Consider the following 25030-nt stretch of genomic DNA (forward strand, 5'->3'; position numbering starts at 1 on the left):
ACAGCTTTGTGCTTGCTTTTGCTGATGTACAAATCTGAAATCATCTCTAAATTACCTCCAAGCTCTAAAATTTTTATAATTGCTTTAATCTTTCATGATTTTGAGTAGTTCACAGAACTGAGCTGAAAGGGAACTTAAGAATCATCTAATTTAACTTTATTTTACATATAAGGAACCCAAAGCCCGAAGAGGTTTATGTGACTTACCCAAAGTCACAGACCTAGTAAATGGCAGTGCCAGGATTGAAACCAAGCTTCTCTGACTAGAGATCCAGTTACATCATACCATTTTCCACTTACTTTAATGTTGTGAATAAGTTAAAAGAATCATATTTATCATATAATCAATCACAGGATTATATAATCATAGCATTTACATTTAGAGATAGAGGGACCTTAGCATAGGTAAAAAAAAATTGTTTTAATAATATTTTTACCTGCTTGGAATTTCATATGATTTTGACTCTCAAATATTTTTAGAAATCCTAGATTATATATAGGTCTTTGTTTTTTCATTTGAAGTGAATGTATGCTCTTTGAAGGTGCCTACAATGCCTACCCAACACACAATAAATGGTTAATTTTTATTGATTAGTAGGTTGGATGATTTTCTTCTGTAAAACAAGGAGGTTGGACCTTTGAAGTCAGTATCAGTCCTAATATTACACTATCCAATATTCTCCTCTTTTTTCCCTTATTGCCAATCAACATCATTTGTTCCAGTGAAATGTCTTAGTTGAAAGGTATAAATTTAGTTACCTTCTGCTTTTACCTATACCATACTTCTGCCTATCTTTTTCTGACATAAATATCCTTGGACTTCACTGTGGCCAAGTCAATCAGTTAGTCAAGTATTTATTTAGGGCTTATTTGGTGTCAGGCACTGTGCTAAGTGATTGCAATGCAAATAGAAACAAAAAAGGCTGACCCTTCCCTCTAGGAGTTTACATTCTAATGGGGGAAGATACATGAAAGGGGAGCTAAGACATAGAGGGAGAGGGAGGAAGAGAAGGTACAAGCTAGAGGGTGTGATAACCAAACTCAAACAATAAAAGATGACTGATCTGGGCCCTTCCCAGATTTATTGAAAGATTTAAGTTCCAAATTCTATCCCTTCCTCCCTCCCTCCCTTCCCTCCTCCTTGAGGTTTTAAGCAACTAGATAAGGATTATACATGTACAATTATGCAAAACATTACCATATTATTCATTTTGTATAAGAAAATGAATAAAAGAAAAAAAGAAACTGAAAAATAGCATGCTTCAGTACATTTTCTTTTTTCCTTTTTTTGGGGGGGGCAGGGCAATGAGGGTTAAGTGACTTGCCCAGCATCACACAGCTAGTGAGTGTCAAGAGTCTGTGGTCAGATTTGAACTCAGGTCCTTCTGAATCCAGGGCCAGTGCTTTAGCCACCTAGCTGCCCCCAACTTCAGTACATTTTCAATCAATATCAATTCTTTCTTTGGAGGTAGATAGTATGTTTTATCATTAGTCTTTTGTGATTGATTGTCTTGGATCATTGTATTGCTGAGAATAGTTAAGTCATTCACAGTTCTTCATCAAACAATATTGCTGTCACTATGTACAGCATTCTCCTGGTCCTGCTCACTTCACATATAGGCCTTTCGAGGCCTTTCTGAAATTGTCCTGTTTGTCATTTTTTATAGCACAATACTATTCCATCACAATCATATACTATAGTTTGTTTAGCCATTCCCAAATTAATGGGAATTCCTTTGATTTCTAATTCTTAGCCACTAAAAAAAGAGCCATTATAAATATTTTTGTACAAATATAGACCTTATATTCTTAACCAATATATACCTAGTAGAAGACACCATTGAACTTCCTTTGCTAGAATAGTAAAATGTTTTTTTAAAGAAATATTATCTTGCCAGAAGCAGGTCTCAGAATTCCATAGCTTATGAAAAGATTCACTAAATTTTTTTTTGTTGTTTTCATTTGTTTTCAGTTGTGCTTATTCTTCATGATCCCATTTGGGGTTTTCTTGGCAAAGATACTAGAGTGGTTTGCTATCTCTTTTTTCCAGCTCATTTTACAGATGAGGACACTGAGGCAAACAGGGTTAAGTGACTTGCTCAGGTTTACACAGCTAGTAAGTATCAGAGGTCTGATTTGAACTCAGAAAAATGAGTCTTCCTGACTCCAGGCCTGGTACTCTATTCATTATGCCACCTAGCTGCCCTCACTAAAAATAATTATTCAAAAAAAGCAATCATACCTTAAGGAAAACTGAGATGGGATGATTTAAAATCTAAAACTTTTATAGACGTTTGTTTATGTATCTCCCTTTTAAAACGTCCATTTTTTTTTCCTTTGCAGCAATGATCCAAAAGCAGAAGCTAACACCCTGGATGTGGAAGCCTTTGGGAAGCTGGATGCTCAGTAGATTTACATTTTGTTATTCAGATAGAATTCTCCCTTTATTAACTGCAATGCAGCAACAGCACTCAAAAACGTTTCCTGCAAACATGTACCATTGAAAGTAGCCTCCTAATACTCAACAGAAAAGAGATATACTTCCAGAGATGTTAGCAGAGCTTTAGAACCTACCCTTAAACTGACAGTGATACTTACATGTCCTTATGTTTAGACACCAAATAAAAGCACATCATGTGCAAAAAATAAAGTAATGGCTCCGATCTCTTTTTAAAGAATTTTATTAAATTCATGCATCACATGCTATTAGTTTTTTACTTTACTTTTTATAATGGAAACAGATTTAAAAAGAAAAAGAGAGCCCTGTTTACTGAGAGATATCAGTAATAGTCATGGTTCTATTTAGCCAGCTCTCCAAACTAACAGTTTTATTAGTTTATTTTTCCATGATAGACATCATGGTTCATCCAACTTACAGTGATTCCTAGAGTAGAAGGGTATATCATGTTTCTCAAAAGTACCAAAGGTTGAGCTGCAAATTGTGCTTATGTATGACAGAGCCAAAGACCCTTTGAAACCAGTAGAGAGCTATACCTAAAGGGAACTTTATGAAGACCCTATAAAGGGGAAAAAAAGATTCCCAGTGCTAAGTCTTAGAAAGTACTGTTCACCATGCATGTTCCCTTTATAAATCTCATTAGTTTTATATTTTAAGTTTAAACTTATATTACTTATTATATACATATATACATATATGCATATATATTTATATATATGTGTGTGTGTGTATATATATATATATATATATATATATGTATGAACTTAATTCATTGTCTTCCCCCCAAACTCTCCGCTTTGCTTCTTCACTTGCCCATTACTGTTGAGAGAATATCCTTGACTGCTTACTATCTCTCAGTGCATCTTCCACATATCCAAGCTGTTGCCAAGACTTTTTAATTTCATAGCAATATCTTTCAAATATTGCTTTTCTCCTCTAATATCACCATCATCCTGGTGTTTTACTTTATCTCCTTATGTCTGGACTACTGCAATAGTATCTCCACAATGTCCTTGTGTATGTAAGGGGAAAAATGTGCATGGGAGGGGTGGTGTTTTGTGCCATCTGCTCTTACTATGTGTCATCTTTGGTAAATACCCCCTCTAAATGCTAATTGAAGTCTACTTGACTGATATTAATTGTAAGCACACCACTAGGGACTTGTGAGTATGAGTGCTAGAAACACTACTCCCTCTGGGTAACCCCTAGAATCCTGAAGAGAGTAAATGCTATTCTTTCTTAGTAGATTTGCCCTAAAATTTTGAGTTGGAGTAAAGAAAGTAGCCTCAGAATGGGTGCTACATCTAGATATGAGGTAAAACATAGGAATTATTTTGATTTGCATTTGTCTTATTTTTACATATGCATTCATAAAGAACAACCTTTAGGTTATATTTCAGTAGTTTCTGGGTGGTCTATGTAGAGATTTTTTTTTTTTTTTGCGGGGCAATGGGGGTTAAGTGACTTGCCCAGGGTCACACAGCTCGTAAGTGTCAAGTGTCTGAGGCCGGATTTGAACTCAGGTACTCCTGAATCCAGGGCTGGTGCTTTATCCACTGTGCCACCTAGCCTCCCCCTATATAGAGATTTTTAACTTGAAGTTTGCAGACCTAAGGAAGTCCATGAACTTGGAAAAGGAAAAAAAAATCATTATTTTAATTAATCTCTAATTGAAATTTAGCATTTCCTTCAATTAAGAATATAAGCGACCAACATTATTCTGAAAAGGGGTACATGGACTACCTCAGACTACCAAAGTGGTCCGTGATACATCAGAGATTCAGAACCACTGGTCTGGAGGAGTAAGAAGATGAAGAGTCTGAAGAAAGATCTGTGGATGTTTGCTAGAAGGCAGAGAGAGTAACAAAGAAGTCAAGGGGTGTGTGTGTGTGTGTGTGTGTGTGTGTGTGTGTGTGTGTGTGTGTGTGTGTGCGTGTGTGTGTGTGTATGTGTGTATAAAGCTTAACTACAAAGAAATGAAACAGATTATACGATCCGTGTATCACTATCACTATCCTGCAAACGTGAATTTGAGGAACCTAGGTTCTTGAGACCCTAAAGGAGTGACTTTTATGGAGGGACAGAAGCAGTTTTAAGATGAGAATTGGTAAAGGCAAGGGAAAGAATATATGTGCTTGTTGATACCTCTGATTTGTTGTATCTATCTTGTCTGACTCTTCATGACCCCATTTGGGTTTTTCTTAGGAAAGATACTGGAAAGGTTTACCATTTCCTTCTCCAGTTAATTTTATAGATGAAGAAACTGAGTCAAACAGGGTGAAGTGACTTGCCCAGCTGATATCTGAAGCTGGATTTGAACTTTGGTCTTCTTGACTCCAGGCCTGGCACTCTATGCCACCTAGCTGTCTACCTCTGGTTTAGCACTCAATAAAGTCAAACCAAAAGGCTTTGGCCTATAGTTATATATCTAAGTAGAAGCAGTAGATTGCTCGTATTAGTTCTCTTACTTGAGTCTTTAACTCTTAGTCTTTGTGGGTTGCTTGAGGCTAAGGAATATTATGTTTTCCAAGGTCATGTTGCTAGTAAATGTCACAGTTAAACCCACCTTCTGACTCATCCCCATACAATCCATTATGCTGCATATATTTTCTTCTATTACTATCATATTGAAAACAGTATTTTTGAGTTGCATGTCCTCCAGCTCTTGCAGATTTGCAGGTCTGTCAATGCAGTGATTGTCAATTTGCTAATGGCTGCCTCCTTACTAGGAAGGGCCTTAAGAAATCATATTTTCATACTGTCAGTTTCTTTTTAGCGGGTCTCTCCTTGGTAAAGCTTGACATGACCTTATCATTATGCATACCTTCTAAGGACCATTTTTTCTTTTATAAGGGCTTAACGAACTCTGCAAAAGCAAGAAGCATACTGAATACAATTCCAGCATAGTTTAGTAAATAAAATGCAGAGAGTAGAAAAGACTCTTGAAAAGTTTCTCTTCTTGACTGGCAGAAAGAAAAATGTGCAATTAGAAAAGTCATCCAGTAACAAAAATAATGTTTTTATCATCTTAGTAGATTTTCATTTATGAAAGGACCTTTATTAACTAAAAATTAAAGCAAGAGTATTAGAAAATTCCTTGATTATATGATGATAGATTCAGAGCTGGAAAATCCCAGGGGTTATCTGGACCAGGGATTAGCAAATTACAGTCATCAGGCCAAATCTAGTCTGCTGCCTGCTTTTGTATAGCCAGTGAGCTGACTAGTTTTACCACTTTAAAATAAAGTCTCATTGTATTTGAAAATATAAAAAACATTTTTACCTCACAGGTGATATAAAAACAGGCAGTTGGATAGCTGCTGAGCCCTGATCTAGACCAACCCTTTTATTTTGCAGATAAGTAAACTGAGGAACAGGTAGGTTAAATGATTTGCCCAAGGTCACACAGATAGTATTACAAGCAGTATTACATTCAAATGAACCCGGATCCCCTGACTCCAGAACCACTGCTCCTTCCAAGAAGAGTTTTATTGGTATAGATAACTCACAATTACAGAGATAGAGATAGGGATGGGACCTGTGTTTTCATCATTATACTGAACTCCCTCTACTAATTCAGGTTGGAACTTTCTTTGTAGTCTGTAGTCTTAGAGAATTCTCTATAACAATTGTTTCAAACTCAAATAGAAATGGGGTAGATCCCTGCCACTGCATAGTGATTTAGAAAACCACACATTACCTTTTATTGTATTTTTATTAATTTTGTTAAATGTTTTCCAGTTTCCTTTTAATGTGGTTACACTTCACTGTTCTGGACCAGGAATGTGTATTTGCCCTCTCAGGTCTAAATCCATTAGAGATTAAGCAGTTTGCCTAGAGTCACTTAGCCAAGTGTTAAGAACTAGTTTTTTCTTAAATCTGAGGCTGGCTCTTTATCCACTATATAAGCTGTTTCGCATTCATTTTTACATAGCTCTTTGAGTTCTACAAAGAACTCATTTTTTTTATAACAGATGTGTGAAGCTTGTTTCATTATGTCCTTATAAAGGGAGAAATTGGAGTCTAGAAAGATTGGGATTTGTCTACAATCACAGCTCTAAATTACATCACATCAAGGTCTGCATTTGAACCCAGGCAGCTGTGTGTTCGAGCCAACTCTTCTTGGCTCATGAGACCAGATCACTAAATTTTTGATGCATTTACACCATGAAAATTGGCAAAAGGTACTAATTAAGGCTTGATTTATTGTTTTGTTAATTATCTAGACTTAAGAAAATAATGGAGAAAATATTAATAATACATATTATACTTGAACATGTGCTCTCCATGGAGAACAGGTGGTTAAAAATTTACCAGTACCATGCTGAACCCAAATCTTCTGATGTTGAGACTGCCTTGACCCAACCTTGATTTCCAAAGGTAAAATACTTGGTCTTCAAGTCTGAAGCTTCTTAGGATAAAGGATCTGAAAAACTTTAGAAATCATCTAATGCTTACTACCTATATTAACTTGGGCAAGGGCCAACATTTTCTCAATCTGTAAGTCTAGGTAATGTGGTAGATAGATCACCGGGATTGGAATAAAGACTCATCTTCATGAGATCAAATCTGGCTTTAGACACTTACTAGCTTGCATGACCCTGGGAAAACTTAATTGTTGGCCTCAGTTTTCTCAACTGTAAAATGAGCTGGAGAAGGAAATGGCAAACCCTCTGGTATCTCTCCCAAGAAAACCCCAGATGGGGTTGTGATGAGTTGGTCACCCCTGAAATGACTCAACAATAACAACAAAATTAAGCTAGCTGGCCTTTGAGGCTCCTTCTAGCTCCACAATGAGCATTCTATGTCCCTGTATCATTTTATATATGAGGAAACAGAGACCAAGAAATCCCAATGGACTTGCCCAATGTCACGAAGGTTCCAGAGGAGTCATCTAAGCCCGATTTTCTGAAGCTATATCCAGTGGTTTTTCCACAGTGGTTTAAATGTTAATGGGGACATACTTCTGGCCCGGCTTTAAAATGTGGTTACATTCTAAACACATTTTTTTCCTGTATTCTTTTGCAACACTTATAGAATATTTTGTTTGCCTGTACATCACATTCTGTCTCTGATTTATGACTTTTTTGTTATCATTCTCAATTCCATTAGCCTGAAATCTTTCTTTTCCTTTTATTTGGAGTATTGATGAGGACATCTCCATTTTTCCCTTACAAAGGCTTACTGATTCATTTCCTTCATATTTTCTGTAGCACTCAAGCACTTGGAATCAAATTCTCACACAGTGAAAACTCTTGGGGTAAATTCAAAAGATGAAACTCTGGTCTTTATCTGCATTAGGGAGAGAAGACTTTATAAATAATGTAAAGAAAAAAAAATCCTTTCTTGGAGCAACGGATTGGGGCTCAGAAATAACCAAACAGAATCCCTAAAATAAAAATACTGAGAGGTTCAACTGATGAAGCCAGTCCCATGATGATTGCTAGTGAGGGGCAGGCTCTATGAAAGCCTCAGCTGAAAGACAAAAACAGGAATGAAAATGGGAACAGGAGCTAGCTATTCAACCATATCAGGTGTAAGAGGTCTTTTCAGATTTGTTGTTGTTCTGTCATGTCTGACTCTTCATGACCCCATTTGGGATTTTCTTGGTAAAGATACTAGAATGGTTTGCCCTTTCTTTCGCCAGCTCATTTTACAGATGTAGAAATAGGCCATCAGGGTTAAGTGACTTGCTGAGCATCACACAGCTAATAAGTATCTGAGGCCAGATTTGAACTCAAGAAGATGTGTCTTCCTGGTGCTCTCTGCACTATGCCAGCACCTAGCAGCTACATCTATTGGGAAAGTAGGAGGTCTAGTATTTTTGCTGGATCTGTTCTCTATTTGGAAGAATTCATTCTCTACCGTATATCCCTTCAATGTCTTTTATTAATGTTCAGTTAAAAGTGGAAATCTGAAGTGGAGGAGGTGAGGTGGGGTGGGGGTTTAGGGTGGGAGGAGAGAACAATTTCAATATAAAAATGCCCTTTTTCTGCCATGTCAATGAAGGATGTAAAAATTATCATAAATCATGTTAGAGTGGAGAAATAAATCAACACTGGAAACTTGCTTGGATTTCTTTTGAATAATCTCATGTTCTCCTGGTATCTTAGCTGTTCTGCTTGTGTTTTAGTTATACACAAAACAGGTTTGGCTCCCAGAATTGAGGAAGATAAACCATTTAGAATCATGCCCTTATTTTGTTTCTGAAATCCAAGTTAGTTACTCTGCAGAGAAATTTCCCATTACCCAGGATTTATTTCCACATAAAGTCAATGGAGCAATCTCCTGAGGAAAAGAATTAAAATGCCTATTTTTCCTCTGAGCTTACAACCTTATTGCTAATGACAGGTTTTTACTCTCTGATAAAAGAACTGAATCTCTAAATAGAACTATATTGAAGCTTCATTCAAGGATCTGCCCTGAATCAAATAAAAGTTTAGAGCTTTTCTGAGTGGCATAAAGCTGAATAGGCTCTTTAGTGTTTCTAAAATTAGATATTTTATAACTCAAACATGAATCACAATTTCATTAGGTCTTATGTTTTTCCACTCCAATGAACTGGACCTTACCACAATTAGAAAACCTGCCACCATATACTTGGAGATTCTCTATCCTTCCTCCATCTCTGTCTCTGTCTCTCTCTGATTCTCTGTCTCTGTTTCTCTGTCTCTTTACATCTGTATATCTAGGGAGAGATAGATATATAGAAAGCTTTATACACTTATATTTCAAAATATGAAATTAAATTTGTATTTATGGGACACTTCAAGATAGAGAGTTCCACAAAGAACCCTATTGAAGATAGAGGTTTCATACAGCATGTACCTATTTCAAACTGTTCAGGTATGCTTTAGTACTATGTTAAAAGTCACATGTATGGCAGCTAGGTGGCCCAGTAGATAAAGCACTAGTCCTGTATTCAGGAGGACCTGAGTTCAAATCCAACCTCAGACACTTGACACTTATTATCTGTGTGACCCTGGCCAAGTCACTTAATCCTCATTGGCACCCCCCCCCAAAAAAAAAAGTCACATGTAAAAAAAAAAACTTAGTAAAGAGACAGTAAGATAAAATTATACCAAGAAAAAGGCACACAATATTTGATGGTTTAGAAGTTAAGGGATGGGGGAAAAAAAAGAAGTTAAGGGACAGCCTCAGGTGTACCATACAGCTAGGTATACACATATACATATTTATATATACATTCACACATACATACAAATACACATATATGTGTATATATTTATAATAATTATCATTGTTCTTGTCATAGGAGCAAATTGTTCCCATTTTCTATTCTCCTAAAGACCACCTGTATCATTCACATCCCACTCCCCTGCTCTATGGAATTTCCATTCTGTAGTGAATAAACTTTCCTTCCTTCTAGACATTTCCCTGTCTTCTGCCTTCCATTTTCTTGTTCTTACTGAGAAATGATTTTTTGCCTTATGACATTACATCTCCAGCATTCCCTCCAGAACTGGTTCAACCTTCATTCATGCCTCCAACACTGTTTCTACATGGGGAGTTGGAATATGCCTTGACTCTAGACTCTTAATTTGCTGTTGTCACTCAGTTGCTGTTTAAAATTTCCCACAACAGGGGGCAGCTAGGTGGCACAGTAGATAAAGCACCGGCCCTGGATTCAGGAGTACCTGAGTTCAAATCTGGCCTCAGACACTTTGACACTTGCTAGCTGTGTGACCCTGGGCAAGTCACTTAACCCCCATTGCCCCGAACAAACAAAAACAAAAACAAAACAATTTCCCACAACAGCTAGATAGGGTGGATGTCATGTACTGACCACCTAATTCTTTCTCTTTATTTCCTTAAGATGTTTACAATCTGGCTCACTGTGTTTTTTCTCTTCTCCCCAACTCCTACTCTTATACTAGAAGTCTTCTACATCTGTGCTGATGATCCCTTAAACTCCCTAAATTCACAGTTCTTCAGACCTACTCCATGACTACTTCAGCCACACACAATTATCCACACTCAGTATTATCCACAAATGGTCCATTTCCTTAATAATAAAAAAAAAAACTGTGGCGTTCTTTATCTGATCTTTATCACAGTACCTAGCCCATAGTAGATGACTAATAAATGCTTGTTGATTATTGACTGATTATCCACAATCACTTAGTAAGAGCAATATCTACTAGGGTCCTTGACATGTAGACTTGACTGGTTTTTCCTAAGTGGCAAGTAAGTCATCCCTTTCACTTTATGGGTCCAAGGCTTCAGGAATTGTCATAGTTTGCCAGTCACCTAGGACAAGAAAAGCTCAGACATGAGGAACCAGTGCTCCTCACACTTGACAGATGTTACTTTTCCCTGTTAGTCAATACATTCTTCTGGATCAGCTACCTTCTGATTTCTATTTGGGGGGAGCCTAAGGGGGTGGGCCTGTTTCTACTTCAAGCAATGATGTAGTATTGCTGATTATTCCTTTCCATGGTATATTATTAGGTTATTTTTGTTAAGTGTTGGATAGATAATGAATGTGTCATTTCATCCTGTTCCTGAGCCTAAATCACTAAACTGTCTTGAGTGGCCTACAGCAAGATATCTCTTCTTGTGCCTTACCCCTCTTAAAACTATTTTTTTTCTTTTAACTGTATCTCAACCTTTTCCATTTCTCAGTGCCTCCTTAGGTCATTAACTCTCCTCTGATATTACTTTCCTTCCTTCCTGAGTTTGACCTTATGGTTAACCAATTCAATTCCATGGTGTTATCAACTATTAAATTTCTTGCCAAACCCTAGTCCAAGATTACTCCCACCAATCTTCTTCCTCCTTAACTACTCATATATTATTGGAAGCTGTGGGAATTCACATAACTATGCTTATTTATTGTACAATGCATCCCCAAAATCTTAGTGTAATTTTAATTTCAATAACTTAAAACTGAAGATGACAAATGTTGGAGGAGATGTGGAAAACTTGGGACACTAATATACTGTTGGTGAAACTGTGAACTGATCCAGTCATTTTAGAGAGCAATCTAGAATTATGCCCAAAGAGTTATAAAACTGTGTGTACTCTTTTACTAGCAATACCACTGTTAAATCTGTTTCCTAAGGTGATCAGGGAAAAAGGAAAATAACTTATATGTTCTAAAATATTTATAGCAACTCTTTTCGAGGTGGCAAAGACCTGGAAATTGTTGGGATAACCATCAAGTGGGAAATGGCTAAGCAAATTGAGGCAATTTACCCTCTTTTCCTCTTTTCTTCATCTCCAAACCTCTTGATATACAATTCTCTCCTTTGATTTAATAGCTGACATTGAGGTGGCCCTTCTTCTTAACAAGGCCAACACTTCTACACTTAGCCTTGATTCCACCACCTCTCATATTCTTTAGTAGATTGCCCTCTCAGTCAACCCCCCCCCCCCCAGACCTTCAGGTTTTCCATATCTACTGTTTAATTTCCTACTTACTTATAAAAGGACTAAATCTCTTTCATTTAAAAACAAAAGAAAATAAAACAAAAATCCTTTACTATACCCTACTATTCCCTCAAGTTAGAATGCTACATGTCTGCTTTTCTTAGTCAGTGTCCAAGGAAAAGCTCACTCCCTCCACTTCTTTTACTTTCCCTTACTCCCCAACCTTTTACAATCTAGCTCCTGCCCTTATAATTTAACTCAAACCTTCCTCCAAAGTTACCATTTTGTTTTGTTTTGTTTTGTTTTTTTGCAGGACAATGAAGGTTAAGTGATTTGCCCAGGGTCACACAGCTAGTAAGTGTCAAGTATCTGAGGTCAGATTTGAACTCAGGTCCTCCTGACTCCAGGGCTGAAGCTTTATCCACTGTGCCACCTAGCTGCCCTGCCAAAGTTACCATTAATCATTCCATCACCAGATCAGATGGGCTTTTCTCAGTCAATACTTTTTTGGCTTATCTACTGTATTTGGCATAATGTTGTTGTTGTCATTAAGTAGTTTTTCAGTCATGTCTGACTTTCCATGACCCCATTTGGAGGTGTTCTTGGCAGGGATACTGGAGTGGTTTGCCATTTCCTTCTCCAGTTCATTTTACAGATGAGGAAGTGAGACAAACAAGGCTAAGTGATTTTCCCAGGATCATACAGCTAGTAAGTGTCTGAGGCCAGATTTTTGAATTTGATAAGATGAGTCTTCGTGACTCTAGGACCAGTACTCTACCCACTGCACCACCTACCTGCCCTAGTTAACATAATAACTACCATCTATTCTGGGATAGACTCTCCTTCTCTAGGTTTTCTAGACACTAGTCTCTACTGTTTTTCTTTCTACCTGTCTAACTGCTCTTTCTCAGTCTCCTTTGTTGGATTATCATTCATATAGGTCATGCAGTTACAAATGTTAAATCAAAACCCGCTGTGAACTGTTAAAACAGAAGAAACCCCAGGTCTAAAAAGGGGAACCAGGAATTAGCCAGAGTCCAATCACAGTTTATAAAGATTATAAATGCATTTATTGCCTGAGGAGTTTGAAAACTGGAACAATAAAACAATGCTCATATCTGTTCCAAACCCCATTGGAAAGGGTGAGGTATTTATATTTTTCAAACAAAGGAAGGCAGAGAATTGGGGAGAATGTTGGGAATGGGACAAGTCCTAGGAAGGAATTAAGCAAGGAGCCCCATTTCCAAGGGGAGGGGGAGATCCAGGACATGGGGAATGAGGAATTCCAGTTGTCAGAACGATGGACCTTTGATGCACAAATCACAAGGCATTCTTCGTAAGCAGGTCTGGCACTTCAAGACTTGAGTACAAACAATAAGATAAGGGGATGTGTCCAAAACCCATGAAAGAGGATGTATCCAAAGGTCCATAAACCACCATATGGCTCAGGGTCTGCTTCAAAGTTGGTGTGAGCTTAATTGGCTTATGAGTTGCTGATTTTCTGCATGTACAACAGGGTTTATTCTTGCTCACCACAAAGGATTGTTGGTATGTCAAGTCACTCTGTATCTTAGCTAATATAATCATATAGCTCTTCTTGGTTACCTGGATAATTGGGTGACTCAAGCAAATCAAGATAGTTGCAATTTCCATTTTCACACAGGTCTCTGTCCTAAGTACCAAGTTTCTGTCCTGATTTCTCCCCTCCCCTTTCCTCTCCTTTTCTCTCCTCTCCTCTCCACACTCTTTGTTATGACCTCATTAGCTTCCCATAGATTTAATGATCGTATCTATGCAAATTATCATGGATATGATCTATATCATATGTATGCATATGTTTGAATTTGTCTATTATCTATCTATCTATCTATCTATCTATCTATCTATCTATCTATCTATCTATCTATCTATCTATCTATCTATCTATCCATCTATCTAATCTCCATCCATGAGTTTTTCCTTCAGCTTCAGATCTGCATCACCACCTAACTGCTCAATGGACATTTTAAACCGTTTATCTCAGAGAGCTCTCAAGTTCAACATATCTAAAACAGAATTTACTATATTACTCCCCACCACAACCTACCCCTCAAACTGATTGTCATTCACAGGGCTGACAAGCCAGCCCAGCTGAAGTAGTAAGGCACCCAGTGTAAAAGACAGGAAGCAGTATGTGCCAAACCACCACCACCACCACCTTGTCCACCATATCCCTTCAGAACCTGATGGAGACAGGACTTTGAGCCCAAGAGCATCAGTAATAACAATGATTCTAGAACAATGCCCTCAGCTATCATTCTTCAAATCAACCCCTGTGGAGATGCAGTCTGGCAACTCCTCTCTAAGTGCTATAGCCACAGCTAGTGAAGACACCCAGAAAAGAAAGTTCTTGCTATCACAATCCTTGGCATGGTTACATGTTTCAACATCAGAAACTGATAGAATTTGTAATTGGAAATGACATTAAAAAGAAAGATTTCCACATGTGTTGCTACAGCATGCTCAGCACTATGGGACCTTTCCATTTAATGCAGCTGAAACCTTCTTTATGCATTTTCTTTCTTATTAGAATGAGAGCTTCTTGAGAACAGGGATCATCTTACTTTTCCTATTTGTATTCCCAGTGGTTAGCACAGTACTTAGTACATAGTAAACACTAAATAAATGCTTTATTTGTTCTTTCATTCATTCTCTGGAATGTCCCTTTTGTTGTAAAAGGCATCACCATTCTTTTAGTCTCCCAGATTTCTGTATTATTCTAGACTCCTCACTATCCCTCAACCCACATATCTAATTGTTTGTAAAATCTCATTTATACCTCTGAAATAACACATTGGAGCCCTCTCTACTCATACAGCTACTTCCTTAATTTAAGCCTATATCACCTCTCATCTAGGTTATTACAATAGCTTCTAAATTATTTTTCCTGTTTCACATCTCTCCCTACCCCAGTCCATTTTCCACCTGGCTGACAAACTGATTTTCCTTGCATGAAGAACTGACCATCTTAATGTTTCTCCCACATAACTCTCCATTTTCCATCTGTAAGTTTTTCATTGGCTGTCCCCACTGTGTGGCAGGTGCTTCCTCATCTCCTTCTCAAGTGATTCCTTCTTTCAATAAGCAGCTCATTCAACCATTCAATATGAAATCTTTCCTGATTCCCCCACGTACTTATGCCACATCTCTTGAACTGCCTTAGATTTAACTCCAGTCATGAAGACCTTAAAAATTAGAATGGACCACAGTTGAGGGAGAGTTAGGTAGAAGTAATGTATTTTCATATACATACATATATAGATAGATAGATATGTGTGTGTTTATATATACATGCGTACATTATATACACACATATATAATATATAATATAATATTATTTATAAAACATACTTAATATATACATTATACATGTATACCTTATGGCAGTCCTTTCAGGTCCACTATTTCAAATAAATAAAAAATATCAAATAATTCTTTTAAAATAGGTTAAAACACTCATGTGAATAATTTTCAGTTGAGAAACAGAAAAGGCATTAGTTGGTTTTGGTTATGGGTGGGATCTCTCAGAAAACTTTCCTTAAAAACTGTACATTTAACAAATCAAGTTCTTTCTGTAGATTTTTTACACAATGAATTTGGGTGAGACCCTTGTAGTTCAACTAACGGGTAAGATTGAAGGAAAGACACTGGTATACATGGTTAAATTATTTTAATTGAATTTGGAATGCAGAGAACATAAAATGCTAAATATGGCAAAAAGGGAGCTCTTGTCATGTTAATGATCTGAATACAAAATACTGTTGTAGAGCATTATCTGATTTGGAATACTAGGCAACAAGGCACCTTGTGCAAGTCACATATTGTTTCAGCTTCTTCATATCTAAAATGAGCAAAGAGGATTTAGCATAATTGAATATCTCTTCTAGCACTCTACAGGAAGGAAATTTAAACTGGAACAATAGGTAGAGCTTTTCCCTCTAGCCATGCCCAGCATGAATTTTGTATATAAGTTAAATCCTAAAATCAAATATAAATGTTTAATTACTAAAAATTTCACAGCTGTTGGTTTCAATGTGTGTCCATGCAGAAAGGTATATTCAGAGGTAATTTGATTGCCAAGGAAAATGAAAGCTCTGAATGACCTAGTGCAGAAAGTTTCTTTCCATTTATTTATCTTCAACCTTAATTAAAAAAAAATAACTAAGGCCTTCCAAAATGCCCTTACATCACCACATTAAACTATGTGTTTTATGTGTTTTAAAGTCAACTATAAAAACTATGGAAAAGGTATTTAGGAGATAATTTAGTGTCAAACTTTTATATAAACTTTTTTTTTTTACTTCAGCATTAAGCTGGCACTCCACTAAAGTCCTTCTTTAGTACCCTATTGTGGCATAAAAGTGATCTGGTGCTCAAAATCAATGGAATGCTTGTAAATTCCTTGAGGGCAGATATTAACTCCCTCGTATTAGCATCTCCAGCACAATGCTTGGCTTATATATAGTTAGTTAAGTACCTACCACTTAAAAAATCCTTGCCAGCAGCATGATTACTACATAACATGTATGCCAAGACAATATAATATCTGGTAGTGTCTATTAAACCAGAAAGGCTGTGTACTGGCTTAGTGACGATTACTAAAGGACAAGTTCAGCTAAATCCAGAGAAATCCATCATCACAAATTGGCCATCCAGTGGTTTTTTGTTTTTTGTTTTATTCACATGGCAAATCATGAAGTCTTAAATATGGAAGGGTGGCAATCTCTATCTACACTAAAGAAATCACTTGATGTTTGGAAGCTTGTAAATAAAAATTTCCATTAAGGTCCCTTTAAGCTCTAAATGTGTGACAGGGTTCTATGGTAGGAACATAGGAGTTAAAATCTTACTTCTTAGCAGTCATCAAATCCCACCCTCTAATTTTACTGAAAAGGAAACTGAATCTGAGACAGGTGAAAATACTTTTTCCTAAATTAAATAGCAATTTAATGAAAAAGCTGGGACCAGAGCATAAATTTCCTTAAACACAGTTCAGTGTTTATTTCCCTGAACCATACTGTTAATCACTACTCTGCTCCTTTAAAATTCTGTAAAACATTTCTTTTTAAATGGAGACCATTTTAATCTTATAGTTCATAATGTTCTGAAGATGTGATGAATTTTAAAAATGAGAAGTGCCTTCAGAGAAAGATCAAAGAAAGAATAGGCCAGCTGCTTGGGAAATATTGGATGAGGATAACAGACAATGTAGATATGACATGCTTCTATTTTTTTTTCCTACCAAAAATGATATTCAGACTATGGAGTATTCGTTTTTTAAAAAGGCTTAACATTGAAATCCAAGATAAGGGAGAAGATGAAAAGAGAACACTTAGGTACTCTCAATGAATACAAGTCACCAGCCCCAGATTAAAAAAAAACATCCCACTGTATAGAAAGCACTAGTGAAAGTAATTGCTGAGCTGACTTGGAGAGTCTAAAAAATATCTTGCAGAAGGGAAGAGATGCCACCACACTAGAGATAGCCCAAAGTTTATACCAGTTTTCCAAAGAGAGAGAGAGAGAGAGAGAGAGAGAGAGAGAATAGGGTGGAGAATGAAAGTCTAGGCTGGTGACAACTGGCTTCAATGGATTATTTCATATGCTCATTTTATTTTTTGGAACCAGAAACTTCATGGAGAACTCTATGATGGTGAAGCAGTTCAGGGCACATTTGTTCTCAATATTCTTTGTCTACTAGATTATGCATCTCAAGCACCAATTTCTGCATGAAACCTTCTCTGGTTCCCCAACTGCTGTCTTTTACCCCCAATGACCTTGTATTTAGTCATTTTGCTTATATATGTATTTATTTACTTAGTCTTTATGCTGCATTTGTATTTATGATGTTATATATAAAACTTGTTACCTTTTGCATTAGAATGTAAGATCCTTGAGAGTGCGATTTGTTTCTTTTTTGTACTTCTATCCTCAGTGCCTGAGAGAATCAAACGTGCTCTCCACATTGTTCAAGTCCCAGGGGCTTCTCCTCCTCCCCACCTTTCCCTTCCTTTTGCTGCTGAGTTAGCAGTTACAATTGAAAGGAACCAGTAGAGTTCCTCTCAGATAGGAGCCGACAAGAGCAGACTACATTATTCAAGCCCCAGGGGCTTATCCCCTTCCCCAAATTTCCCTTCCTTTTCCTCCTGAGTTAGCAGTAGTTATCTAAAGTTAGATAACAAAAGAATCTTGAACTCTCTGTTTGTCCCACAGAGGTTATGTGTGGGGGGGATGGGTGTGGGGTGGGATGTACATGTTTAGAAGTGTCATGAAGAATGTGCATCATGAGTAGCCAGATAGGTGAAATGGGGGAGGGAATCTTTGCATTTAGGGACCTATATAAACTCATTGAGAAGAGCATGCGTTGCACAACTTCTTTGAGGTGTGTGACCTTTCTTGCAAGATCATAATAAAGGCCTTCCTGTTTTGCACCAGACTAGGGCTCCTGCCTCAGTTTACCTGTTTCTTACAATGCCTAACACAGGACTTGGCACGTATATGTGAAATATCCAGGGAATCAACACAAATTTATAACAACAATTATTAGATATATGATTAAAGACAATAAAGTTTTCAAAGGAATAATAAAAATAATAAAAAACTATAAATGTTAGAGGCCAATGTTAGAGGCACTTGGTAAAACAAGAATACATGAATTAGTCTAAGCACTCTCAGTTTCAATTTTGAATTAAGAAAAGTAACTAAGTTGTCCTATAGTGTTTTGACTGGATTTATGACCCACAGAATTCAAAGACTGAAAGAAAGGTCCAATATATACCAAAACATTTATGGCCTTACTCTTTTGTGGTAGAACAAAGCTAGTATGTATTATCTGGTACATAGCTGGCTAAAAAACCAACCAACAAACAAACAAAAAACCCAAAAAACTATCATGTGTGAATGTAATGAAATATTATTGCATAGTAAGAAATATGAAAATGAAGAATTCAGATAAACATGCGAAGAGTTATATTAACTGTTGCATAGAGAAATAAGTACAGTCCAAAGACCAATGTACATAATGACTTTAATAATGTGAAGGAACAGATCATTAAAAGGAAGTTGAATGCTCAGTAATAGTATCTGGGGAAAACAATGAAGGTCAGAGGGAAGAGACAGTTATGAAACAATTCCTCCTTCTTAGCAGATATGTAAGGGAGTACAAAGAGAATTGTGAATACATTATCAGACATAGTCTCTGAGTTGTAAGTTTTGCTTCCTGTTCTTTATGCTAAGGTAGGCTTTAATATAAATCAGAGATGGGAAATGATCATGGTATGAAATCAAAAGGCACTAATAAAATATTTCTAAAAATAGAAAACAAAGGGGAAATGCAGGAACCAAAGGTTACCCAGAAATAGGTAGTACAGAGATCTTTTTGGTGTTGCATAGGATTATAGTACCCACAATTGAAGGTGGTGGTCATCCAATGAACACAGCTTTAGGGTAGAGGTCACCTGTTGTTTTGTGTGTGTGTGTGAGGCAAATGGGGTTAAGTAACTTGCCCAGGGTCACACAGCTAGTAAATGTCAAGTGTCTGAGGTTGGATTTGAACTCAGGTCCTCCTGAATCTGGGGCTAGTGCTCTATACACTGCACCACCTAGCTACCCCTCACCTATTATTTTTTATACTGGTTTTGAGGTGGAGATGAGGATTGGAAAAACACTGACAGCAAAGTCCCTGTTGACCTCAAAAGACACCTAACTAATTGGAAAAGTGCCCAGAAAACTTTTCAACCTCAGTTGATTAGATATGTGGGTGGTGGTTGCTTTATTTACTTCTGAGGACTTAAATGAGGCAGAATGTGTGAAAATAAAGTTGTAAATCAGCTTTGGCAGCACAAGGTCATTTTTGTTTTCATAGGAACTCTTTTCTAGGCTTATGAGAAAAAAAAATGTTAGCCTGTCAAGCCAGTTTCAAATGCAGCCTTTAGTTCTACAATTAATAATGAAAACGAATGAAAAGAAACCCACATTTGGCTAAATGGTCCATCCAAGCTCTCATTCTCCTTCTGCTTGCTCCTAGAGCCAAAACCTAGCTAAGGAAGTTGGCTTGATGAATCTGAATCCTTTCAGTTCACACTTTGTTGAACGACTTTGAGAAAGTAATTTTAGAGGATTTCCTCCAAAGAGGATTTTGTCTTCTTGTCAGGTCTAGAGCCTGGATAAAACCCCAACAAAACCTTGCTCTAGCTGTATAACCTTCTCAACTCTGGAAGATTCATGAGTCTATTATGGAGTGATTATAGAGTTTTTAAAGCTCTTTGCCTTAGGCACTTTCACAACTAGGGTAGCCTTTTACAAGAGGCTAAGCAGAAAAATAAAAGGCAAAAGCATATGTGAGGTGTGTGATCTTGGGAAAATTCCTTAATTTTTCTGGGTCTTGGGTCCTCATCTTTTAAATATCTGGCTTCAAAGGTCCTTTCCAGTTCCAGATATGATCCTATTATTCTAAGTATGTTTTCCTCCACTCAATGTAGCCATATTCCCTCGTAAAACAACTTTCCCAATGTAAACTGACCTTCCCTTTCCCTCACCATACTTGCTTTTTATCATTTCAATTATGTTCTTTGTAGCTATAGGATCAGCTGAGATGGATTTGTAAAGGACTGCATACTTTAAAGCACTGTATAAAAAGTGACTATTATTGTTCTTGTTCTTTTTAGCTATAGGTGGCTATCCAGTCTATCTATGAGATAATCTGGGTCCTTTTCCTGAAACTTCTCAGTCTGGCATGCATTACCATCAATGCATGGCATCCTCATCCTTCCCATCATACTAAACTTTTTTTTCTTTGGTGAGGAAATTGGGGTTAAATGACTTGCCCAGGGTCACACAGCTAGTAAGTGTCAAGTGTCTGAGGTCAGATTTGAACTCAGGTCCTCCTGAATCCAGGGCTGGTGCTTTATCCACTGCACCACCTAGCTGCCCCTCATCATATTTAACTTTGAGGTTTATGAAGAACCATTGTGATCCTCACATTGATTCCTTGAAAGTAGTTATTATTCATATCCCCATTTTATATATACAGGGATAAACTTTATTTAGATTTATCAGCTAAAGGTTTATAGGTCCCAAAAAGATGTTGAAATATATAGGGAAAATCTTTTCAGAAAGAAAGGAAATAAATATTCCACATCTTTGAAGGATCTGAGGTTTACAAAGCTCAACTACATAGGAAAATCCCAGAAAGTCCATGAACTTGCCCTAGGGCATAAACAGACTTCATTTCTTTGTTCTCAGCCATTCTTTTGCATAAGAACCAACAGGAATTTGGGAAGTATAAATGGGAGTGCTCACCATAGTGACAAAACCTTTAACCTGAGCAAGACTTCCTTAACAGTAGAATTTATTTTTTATTTTATTTTATTTTTTATTTTTAGTGAGGCAATTGGGGTTAAGTGACTTGCCCAGGGTCACACAGCTAGTAAGTGTTGTGTCTGAGGCCGGATTTGAACCCAGGTACTCCTGACTCCAGGGCCGGTGCTCTATCCACTGCGCCACCTAGCTGCCCCCCTAACAGTAGAATTTAGACTTGTCCATCCTGGAAGTGACAAATCCCAGAGCTGAAGGCTGAGGCAGTCAAAGAAGAGATGGGTCTGTGAGTAAGCAACCAGTTCAGGCCAGCCCAACAGCCACTGAGTCTAGTGAGGAGCTAGGCCAGTCCAGTAATGATTGACAACTCAGATGAATAGCAAAGTTGCTCATTCATCAGCTATTCCATGTTCCACAATTAACTGAGAGAGGCTGCTGGAGAAATGAAGGACATTGAAGTTTAGTCATTCAGGTTTTGTGTAGTGCCTTGGCAGTCTCTGTACCACATTACCTTAAATTTATGCTGACTTTATCCCTCATGGACTCAGTGAGCATCTGTGGGCATTTATGCCCCTGATTTTGGTATGGAATGTTTTGTAACTACAATTTTGCCATGTCATTTCAGTAAAAGCCTTTCCTAAAAGCCCTTTTCTTCTAAAAGCTAATTATATTCAATGACTGACCATTAAAGGGAAGATATTTGTAGAGGTTCATAAGCTACAGTAGTAGGAGAACCCCTCTCTTCACCACCCCAGAATCTGAGGCAACAGTTGCTCTTATTAGACCCGACCTTCCAGGGACAGTGAGAGTTGGAAGAATGAGCCCAAATGGATGCTACAGTGATGATGAAAATGAAACTCAGAGATATGAAGTGATATGTCCAGTATCACCCAGCAAGTAAGTATCTGAGTTTGAACTCAGAACCCAGCTGTTCTGGACTCCATGCCTGGTTCTCTAGTCACCACAGAACACTGCCCATATGTATGTAGTACAGCTCAAACATGTAAACCTTTGTATCTTCAGTACAAATGGATGAAGCTTCTCTTTCCATGATCATGTGGACGAGCTATTTGAAGAAATCACCCTTCCCTTAGTCTTGGTAGAAACTGGAAGCATGATTATGTGTATATGTATATGTGTGTATGTGTGTATATCTATATCCATAAATCATAGAATCTCAGAGTTGGAAAGAATCTCAAAAAGTTGTCTAGTGCAGGGATTCTTAACTAGGAGTCCATTCTCCCTCCTTTGCCCCCTGCCTTTGCAGGGATCTCTGTACAGATTTTGAGAGGGAAAAATTACATCTTCATATTAACTAATCTTTCATTTATTTTGTGATTGAACATATTTTGTTTTATGCCAAAATCATTATTTTGAGTAGGAATCCATGAACTTAACTAAACTAGAAAGGAGATCCATGACAGAAAATGTTTAAAAATGGCTAATGTAATACAAGTTGTAGTTGAAGCAGGAATGCCCCTTTACAATATCTTCAAAGAAGGGTAAAATCACATTCATATAAATAATACCTTGATCTATAAGGCACCTCCATAGGGATCCATAGGGCACCCTTTAGTCTGAAGCCTTCTCTGTTCTTCCTTCATCGATTATCATTGTCTTTACAAAATGCTTCCCTTACAATAACCCTATGAACTAGGTGGTACAAACATATTAGGGCAATTTTATAAGGAAGGAAACAGAGGCTGAGAAAGATTAAGTGACTTACTGTAGTCATATAGCTAGAAAGACTGGGAACCAAATTATGAAAAGAGGTCTCTGGACTTTGAAATCTGGCTTTGAACTTCTTTTTTATATATACTGTCCTTCCCCTTAGAGTTGGGGATATCAATATGTACTTTCAAAGTAGTATTGTAATTTGTGGAATAGAGAAGAGACACTGAGGCAATGGTCACTTTAGAGGAGTGGGTGGACTTGTGGAATTATGGAGTGCTTGTGAGAGTCTTGCTCCTGAGTTGATGCCATGGCTACCAGAAGCTTGGTCTTGGGGAGTGGGTGGGAGCAACTAGGGTGCATAAGTGGCCTGATGGGATGAACTATAAGAATCACAAAGGAATTGAACCATACTAAATGTTTCTCCTGGTAACTAGGTAAAGCAGTGAATAAAGCACTGGGCATGGAACCAGGAAGACCTGAGTTTGACTCTAGCTTTAGACAATTATTAGTTGTTACTCTGGGCAAGTTACTTCACCTCTTTGTTTTTTCCTCAACTATAAAGTGAAGATAATAATAGCACCTACCTCCTAAGATTATTGTAAGGATCAAGTGAAATAATAATCATAAAGCTCTTTACATAGTTTCTGGCATTTAGGAATATATATATATATATATATATACACATGTACACATATACACATACAAATATGTACACATGTAGAGATATATGTTTAGATGTGTATATATGTTTATAATACTAGTGAACACAACATACATGTACACATGCATATATAAGCATTTGCATATATTGCCTACATGCATACACATATATACATACATACACATACATATACATATATATTAGCTATCATCATCATCATTCACCAGGCAAGAGGAAACATTTGGAGAATGCTTACACACACTACTATATAGCTCCTCCTTGACTAAAGCTGCTATATCATAGTTTGACAGATTCATCAGAGAGTCAGTTTTTGAAAGTATACTGGTTAAAATGGTGGAACCAAGATAGCAAAGAAAAAGCAGGGACTACCCTGAGCTCTCCTCCAAACCCCTCCAAACAACTTTAAATCATGCCTAAAAACAAATTCTGTAGTAGAACCCACAAAAGGATGGGGTAACTAATTTTCTAGTCCAAGACAAACTAGAAGGTTGGCAAGAAAGGTCTGTTGCAGCTAGGTGAGGGTGAAGCAAAGTCCAGTGGTAGGCCAAGTCCCAGAAAACCAGCAGTAGGCCTTGGGGGCAACTAAATCAGTGGCAGCAATGGTAGTTTCTGGATTTGTCAGCCCACATATGGTGAGGGAATTAGACAATTGGCCAGAAGGAGATTGTAGGTGTCTCTTTGCTGGCACTAGGGGCAGGACTCTGTTTCTTTGCTCATACTTGGATCTGGGTCACAATCCTGGGTCTTAGTCCCAGGGTGAGGAGAAGTACTAGCATACCAGATCTTCACAGCCCCAAGGGAGAAGAGGCCCTGCTCACAGTTCCAGGGCTGAAAAGTGTTTGTAATTGCTCACAGACCAGAGCGCAGGCTAGGAGAGTAGTAAACAGACCCCTCCCTTGATCATACCTCCTTTGAAGAACCAAAAATTATAGATCTCCAGAATTATCTCTGAAAATAACTGCACAAAAGCCCTAAACCTTGGGACAGTGCCCCTTCACTCTGAAAGCAGAGATCCTCTTTAAGATATAGTTAAAAGTTAAGAAACAGGCTGGAAAAATGAGCAAACAGCAGAAAAAAGATCCCGACTATAGAAAATTACTAAGGTGATAGGGAAGAACAAAACACAAACTCAGGAAAAAACAAAAAAGTCAAAACTGCTACATCCAAAGCTTCAAAGGAAAATATGAATTATTCTTGGGCCATGGAAAAGTTCAAAAAAGATTTTAAAAAATCAAGTTAGAGAAGTAGAAGAAAAATTTGGAAGATGAGTGAAAGTGATGCAAGAAAATGCAATGAAAAAGACTCAACAGCTTGGTAAACAAACAAAAAAAAATATTGAAGAAAATAACATCTTAAAAAATAGAATAGGGCAGCTAGGTGGCGCAGTGGATAAAGCACCGGCCCTGGATTCAGGAGTTCCTGAGTTCAAATCTGGCCTCAGACACTTGACACTTACTAGCTGTGTGACCC

The 25030-nt window shown here is 37.4% G+C and overlaps 1 protein-coding gene across 1 annotated transcript in view; it reads left to right on the top strand.

The window, feature by feature from the left end:
* Positions 1-2624, top strand: part of LOC122726312 (muscular LMNA interacting protein) — a 402484-nt gene extending 399860 nt beyond the window's left edge. The window contains exon 14 of the mRNA XM_043963965.1: positions 2343-2624. Within this exon, the coding sequence (XP_043819900.1) occupies positions 2343-2348 (6 nt within the window). The 3' untranslated portion in view covers positions 2349-2624. The remainder of the gene's footprint in view (positions 1-2342) is intronic.
* The last annotated feature ends 22406 nt before the right edge of the window (positions 2625-25030 follow it).

This window comes from Dromiciops gliroides, chromosome 4 (assembly GCF_019393635.1).
Source record: "Dromiciops gliroides isolate mDroGli1 chromosome 4, mDroGli1.pri, whole genome shotgun sequence".
Taxonomy (NCBI): Eukaryota; Metazoa; Chordata; class Mammalia; order Microbiotheria; family Microbiotheriidae; genus Dromiciops; species Dromiciops gliroides.